The sequence below is a fragment of the Mastomys coucha genome, unplaced genomic scaffold (assembly GCF_008632895.1).
Source record: "Mastomys coucha isolate ucsf_1 unplaced genomic scaffold, UCSF_Mcou_1 pScaffold23, whole genome shotgun sequence".
Classification (NCBI taxonomy): Eukaryota; Metazoa; Chordata; class Mammalia; order Rodentia; family Muridae; genus Mastomys; species Mastomys coucha.
Genome location: NW_022196906.1, coordinates 114521342 through 114528558, shown reverse-complemented (window position 1 = coordinate 114528558; position 7217 = coordinate 114521342). Strand labels below are relative to the sequence as shown.

The window sequence follows — 7217 nt, the reverse complement described above, 5'->3', positions numbered from 1 at the left end:
CCTCTTGCACACCCGCAGCTCTCCTCTAGGACCCAGAGAGCACACTCAACTGCTCCTCTTGCACACCCCAGCTCTCCTCTAGGACCCAGAGAGTGCACTCAGCCACAGACGGCCTAATGACCTCCCCCCTTTCTGTGGGAGAATGGCTCTGAGCCACAGGTGTGCAGAATTTGTGTGGGGCAGCAGTGCTGTGTGACTTACCCAGAGGGCGGCACGTGCTTTGTGTCGTCCTGGAGGGGCCGTGGTTCCCTCACCCCTGGCCTTCACACTGCCACTCTGGGGGTGTGGCCATCCTGCCTCCTCCTCCTCGGCTGGCAGCTCAGCTTTATCTTTCTGCTTTCTTATGATCTGGGGAAATGGGGGGACATGTTCTGGAGGGGTCGCCTTTGGAATGTTTCTCCAGCCACCCAGAAGCTTAGCGCCCAGCATTTCAGCTCTACCTTGTGTTGGAACCGCACATAGTCTCGATGACCTACAGCTGCTGTCTCTGACAAAAGCAGCCACCCTCCTCCACCTGCAGGGGGCAGGCTCTGACAAAAGCAGCCACCCTCCTCTACCTGCAGGGGGCAGGCTCTGACAAATGCAGCCACCCTCCTCCACCTGCAGGGGGCAGGCTCTGGGAATCGACCTCCCTCACTGAAGTGCTTGCTCTGTTTACTCCCCAGAACCCTATGAAAACGCTGGGCACAGTGGTTCATGGTTATAATTCTAGTGATGGGCAGGCATGGACAGGAGGATCCCTGAGGCTTACTGGCCAGCCAGCTTAGCCTAATCTGTGTGGGTCCTAGGTCCCAGTGAGAGACCATATATCAAAAATCAAGATGGATGGAGTCTGAGGAATGATAGCTGAGGTGGATTTAACATGGTGCGTTTGCTTAGAGGAACTATGCATCTCCCAGTCTGTGTCAGATCGTCTTCAAATCACTTGTGGTAACTGACATGTATGAACACACAAATGTATGTGACACGTGTTATTAAAATAGCTGCTGGGCCGGGCGGTGGTGGCACATGCCTTTAATCCCAGCACTTGGGAGGCAGAGGCAGGCAAATTTCTGAGTTCAAGGCCAGCCTGGTCTACAGAGTGAGTTCCAGGACAGCCAGGGCTACACAGAGAAACCCTGTCTCAAAAAAACAAAACAAAACAAAAAACAAACAAACAAACAAAAAAAACAAATAAAATAGCTGCTGGGCTGATGGTTTGGGGAACAATACTGAGAAAAAGGTCTACACGTTAAGTAAAGATGCAGCCGTCACAGGCGTAATCACGTGGGTACACAGATGAGGTACCAGGAAGATGCTGCTCAAATGACAGGTATAGGAATGGACTTGGGCTTCGGGGGTTGGGGAAGACCACAGTGGTTAAGTGTGAGTGCTTTCTGGTCCATGTGGACACAGTGGTTAAGCGTGAGTGCTTTCTGGTCCATGTGGACACAGTGGTTATGTATGAGTGCTTTCTGGTCCATGTGGACACAGTGGTTAAGCGTGAGTGCTTTCTGGTCCATGTGGACACAGTGGTTAAGTGTGAGTGCTTTATGGTCCATGTGGACACAGTGGTTAAGTGTGAGTGCTTTCTGGTCCATGTGGACACAGTGGTTAAGTGTGAGTGCTTTTGGACACAGCCTACCACCTGGCACAGGAAGTGCAAGCTGTCCTTTGTGGAAACTTCTGGAAATCCGTTTGCCGCATAGGTTGGATCCTTGGCTACAGAGGCTGGATTGTGCAGCCTTTCTGATATCCACAGCCTCGTATCCCACATTGGACTCCATGCTGGGGACTACCGATGCTCTGTCCCTGCTATTCCTCCAGGCAACTCTGAGAAACGCTACAGCCATTCTCCCCACTTGACAGCTGGGAACCCTGGTCCAGAGAGAGTCACGTATCAACTAAAGCTGCATAGCACACAGGCCCTGGTGCCTCGGGGTGTAGGCCTTGACTTGAGGAAGCATCTGGAAGCCTTGGGGAGTGGCAGATCCCCAGGTCCCTTTTTGCCATCAGCTGTGCTGGTACGGCCATCAGCCATGTGCAATGAGTGGTCCTGTTGGAACAGATTCCTCCAGGCCTCTACCTTCTACAGGTGAGACAGCTTAGAAAAAGGGCAAGCCACTAAGACAGAATTCTTCAGTGAGTGTTTGCTTGTATGTTTGTGTGTTCATACATGTGTGGAGTCCAGAAGTCAACCTTGGGTGTCTTCCTCAGTCTTTCTCCACTTTTTTTAAAACACAGGGTCTCATATTGAGCCTGGATTTGCCAATTTTGGGTCAGGCTGGCTGGCCAGTGACCTCCCAGGGACCCGCGTGCATTCCCCTGGGATGGAAACAGAAGCCACTCAGCCTGTGCGGCAAACATTTTACCAAGCTGAAGGATCTCTCGGACCTCAGTGGGCTTTTAGACCACAGAGCCATGAGAAAAAGGCAGAGAAGAGTGAAGGGGGCCTGCCAAGGCACTGATGTAGGCCCGCTCAAGGCACCATCCTCATTTGCCTTCTGGCTTTTGGAATTGCTGGGGACAGTTGATAGACTGCATTCTCCTCCCTTCTGCAGGGTGGCCTGTACTATGCTCTTTCTTCTAACACCCTACACTGGGCTCAGGGGCACGTGGCCCTGTCGACGTCTCTTGACCCATGGTTTGACGAGACTTCTGGGCACCCTCAGGGCCGAGGAGTGTCCTTGCTGTGTGAATGGGGTCTGGGCTGTGACTGAAAACGAAGGCTGAAGTTTCACAGGACACCTTCCTGACAGCCCTTTGTCAGGTGCCTCTATGGGTCATCAGGCTCATGAGACATATAACCTCTCCCAGCCTTTGCCTGTGAGTCCTGCCAAGCCAGTGCGTGCAAGGAGGGGCAGAACAGCAGACAGAACAGAGCCCGTGGCTTTCCTCAGGCCCCCTTAACTCTTGTCATGGTGTCAGAACATGGGCCCCTTCTATGAGTCTCCTCTCCAGCTCCCAGAGGCCCTGGCCTGGTCTGAATCACCCTACCCTCTGCAGGATGGTGCCGGCCAGCTCCTCAGCCAGCTCTTGCTTGTGGTCCCGCAGATAGCTGGCCTCATTCTGCTTGTCCTGTGAAAGGGAGAGAATAGAGAGGACATGGGGCTCATTGTCCCAGTGGGCCTGGAAACAGTAAAGAGGGGTCACACACAGTCTTACTGCAGTGACATGACCCCCGACCATAGGCACTTGCTCGTGATAGCTGGGACATTCCCATCTTGTCGCCTCCCACCACGCAGGAGGTCCTACCAGGCTGTCCCCATGGGACTCTGCTTTGGAAATGGCCTCCTCGATGGCCTCTTCTGCCACTCGTAGGGCCACAGCCAAGGTGTCCATCATGCTGTGTCCTAGGAAGGGACAGAACGCAGACAAATCACAACTGCCCCATGCAGTACGTTTCTGCTTTTAGCTCTTGGGGTCCTGGGACACACTCCCGTTTCTGCTTTCAGCCCTTGGGGTCCCGGGACACACTCCCGTTTCTGCTTTCAGCCTTTGGGGTCCCGGGACACACTCCCGTTTCTGCTTTCAGCCCTTGGGGTCCCGGGACACGCTCCAGCTGCTCTGGAGAGGCCATGAGCTCACTTACCGAGCTCATGACTGCCCCCTGCCATCCCATGCTCTGGTTCTCTGAGTCTTTCTCACCTCCCTCCCTTCTCTCTGCCTTCCTGTCTCCCACTGAGTAACCAAGGCGGTTCCAGGGGACGGTCAGACAATGTTTCTCTGTCCGTGTTCTTAGGCAGTGTAGGTCCCACCCTGCACATTCTACCACTGTGATGACATGGATAGAAATGGCTAAATATTCCGGAGACACTGGGCTGTGGTCATGGCTTAAAGCAAACACTGAGAACATAAACCAGCATCTGTAACAAGTCTAAGTAATAACACGCAGGAACTCAGCAGGGAGCTCACAGTGGTAACCGTCACAGTAATCCAGTGTGGCGGCGCCTGTGGTCATACTACACAGACTGATCTGTGAATCTCAGACTGGCTAGGCAACTCAGCAAACAGCAGAGGGTTATTGCTGGTGTTCAGTAGTACTGAGAGAATCCTCCAGTGTAATGAAGGCAAGCCCTCGTGACCTTCAAACTGGACTGCATGCACATGCTACTACACGCTGCTTCTTATGTGGGTAAGGGAGACTGAACTCAGAAACCCACACTTGGGTGGCTTGTACTTGCCAACTGAGCCTGCATCAGTAATGTTAGTGGCTGTGTTCTTCTCTGTGGGAAGTCTCTTCTCCCCACCCCATCTCTCCAGGGTGCTGGCTATGCTGGCTTTGAACTCACAACCCTCCTGCAGCAGCCCTGGAGTCGCTGGGATTACAGAGCTGTACAGCAGCGTGCTCGCTGACTGCCTCAGAGTCCACGCTACATCAGCTACGGGTCTGGAAGGGATGGTGTCTGTGTCTCTCTAATTTTAATCTCCTGTTGCCATTTATAAGCTAGCCTTGTGTGACTAGCATATGCCAGTCTCCTGGGAGCTGCTGAAAGTGACCTGTGAAATGAGACAAGGTGTGAACGCATCGACTCGTTCATTAGTCACTAGCTGAGCTCATTAGACTCCCGGGGACACCAATGTGGCCAGAATGGGGGATTTGGGGAATCTAGTGAATTCTTTAAAGCAGACGTAGCTAAGGTCAAGGCGACTCAGGTAGAGGATGTATATGCTACAAGGTCTGGCTCACTGAACACATTTAATGTAAGCTTTAATAAGAAGAGCTTCCGGGCAGTGGTGGCGCACGCCTTTAATCCCAGCACTTGGGAGGCAGAGGCAGGCGGATTTCTGCGTTTGAGGGCAGCCTGGTCTACAGAGTGAGTTCCAGGACAGCCAGGGCTACACAGAGAAACCCTGTCTCGAAAACAAACAAAAAAAGTTGCAGGTTTTGGGCTGGTGCAATGGCTCAGCGGGTAAGAACACTGACTGCTCTTCCGAAGGTCCTGAGTTCAAATCCCAGCAACCACATGGTGGCTCATAACCACCCATAATGAGATCTGACGCCCTCTTCTGGCGTGTCTGAAGACAGCTACAGTGTACTTACATATAACAATAAATACATCTTAAAAAAAAAATAATAAGAAGAGCCCATGAGAAGAGCATGTAAGGTTGTTACCACATGGAGGGCTCCCTGGAGGTGTCTCTCCCAAGTGGCTTCTCCATGATACTCATCAATATATAAGATTACTCTATTTAAAATTATAATGTATGTTTATGTATGTGTGTCTGTCTCTCTGTATGTATGTGTGTATGTATGTCTGTGTGTATATATGTGTGTGTCTGTATGTGTATGTCTGTATATATATGTTTATATGTGTATGTATAATGTGTGTATGTGTGTGTCTATGTATGTGTGTCTGTGTGCATGTGTGTATACATCACGTATATGTGTGTGTAGTATGAATGTGTGTATGTGATGTGTGTGTATTTATGTGTGTATGTGTGCTTGTATGTGTGTGTATATGTGTATATATATAGAATGTGTGTATGTATGTGTATGTGTCTGTGCATCTCTGTGTGTATGTATGCATGTATGTGTGCATATGTATATACATGTATATGTTGTATGTATGTGCTTGTATGTATGTATATTTGTGTATAGTGTCTGTATATTTGATGTGTATATGTATTTGTGTATGTGTGTATACATATATGTGTATATGTGTGTATGTGATGTGTGTGTGTGTATGCCACAGCATATGTGTGGCAGTTAGAGGACAACTTGTGGGAGTCAGTTTTCTTCTTCTCCACTGGTCCAAGGGATTGAACTCAGATCATTAGGCTTGGCTGCAGGCATCTATGGAGCCATCTCACCAATCCTGATGTAGTGTTTTATAACTAGAATATATTAATTGTACAAAAACACTAGATTTTGTTGTGACATGTATCCAATGTACTTTAACTATGTCTTATCCACCAATGCATTTTCAGACCTCACACTCTCAGGAAACATGAGTGGTAGACAGGCTGAGTCCATAAACTCAGGCATTCCCCAAAGAGTGGCTAGGCTAGGCATTTAACTGGGCATTCATGTGACGGGGATGGTTACCAAGTCCCAGCAAGGGTTCTGATGCCGTTCTGTAATTCTTGGATGAGGGTGTTGGCATAAAATGTAATGTTAGTAAATTATGGGAATAGTCGCACACAGGAAACTGGGTTCCTGGCTTGATTATTGTCTTCCAGTTCCAGAGCCCTCGCTGGTCCCTCACAGCATGGTTATGATCACAGCTAGCCAATTCCAGCCTCGGAGCCCTCCACCTTCTCCACAGCTGTCAGTCAAGCGCCCTTACCTTCTGACTGCCTGTAGAATGTGGAGTCACTTCCTGATATGCTTCCTTCATTCTCCAGGTTTGGTTCAAACAGTCCTCCTCCTAGAGGAGAGAGTAACACGGCCATGAGAGGACTCTGATGACCATGGATGGGCTAGAGCCACGGAGCTAGCGGACCAGCCACATTGATGAAGCCCGCCTTGCAAATGGGCTTTGGTGTAACTGTACCCCAACTTTCTTCCAGTATCTTTCCAAACTCATGATGAACTTTAATCCTCAATGTGATGATTTTGGAGGTGGGCCTTAACAAGCAGTGACTAGACCAGGAGAGCCCCCCCAACCAGTGGATTAGTGGTGTCCCAGAACTGTAGTCATTCAAGAGGGGGCTTATTAGGAATGACCCTGCTTCCTCTCTTGGTGTTTCATGTGTGACCTGCCTTTCTATATTCTGCTCTGGATAACACAGTAGAATGGTCCTTGTCAAGGGGCTGGAGGGATGACTCAGTGATTAAGAAAGTTTTACTGCTCTTCCAGAGGACCCAAGTTCAATTCCTAGCACCCACATCAGGAGGCTCACAACCATCTCTAACTCCCAGAACCCACATCAGGAAATTCCCAACCATCTGCAACTCCAGCTCCAAAGGAACTGGTAGCTTCGTCTAGATTCTGTAGGTACTGCAGTTGTGCATACGCATGCACACACACACACACACACACACACACACACACACGGGAGAGGGAGAGGAAGGGAGAGAGAGAGAGAAAGAAAGAGGGAGAGAGGTTTTTCCAGCCTCTCAAACTGCTAGCTAAGTAGGTTTCTACTGTTTCCAAGCTGCCCGGTCTTACGCAGCCCTTGTTCGGTTTTTTGGAGGTAGTGTGGGGAAGTGCAAAGCCATGAGGTGAGAACTGGAGAGCCATGAGGTGAGAACTGGAGAGCCATGAGGTGAGAACTGAAGAGCCATGAGGTGA

The 7217-nt window shown here is 50.1% G+C and overlaps 1 protein-coding gene across 4 annotated transcripts in view; it reads right to left on the bottom strand.

Annotated features, from left to right (window-relative positions):
- Positions 1–7217, bottom strand: part of Myrip (myosin VIIA and Rab interacting protein) — a 194785-nt gene that overhangs the window by 55437 nt on the left and 132131 nt on the right. For all 4 annotated transcript variants that reach the window (XM_031343475.1, XM_031343476.1, XM_031343477.1 and 1 more), the window contains 4 exons: positions 6270–6350; positions 3235–3332; positions 2977–3057; positions 202–348 (listed from right to left, as the gene is read on the bottom strand). In XM_031343475.1, the coding sequence (XP_031199335.1) occupies positions 202–348; positions 2977–3057; positions 3235–3332; positions 6270–6350 (407 nt within the window). The remainder of the gene's footprint in view (positions 1–201; positions 349–2976; positions 3058–3234; positions 3333–6269; positions 6351–7217) is intronic.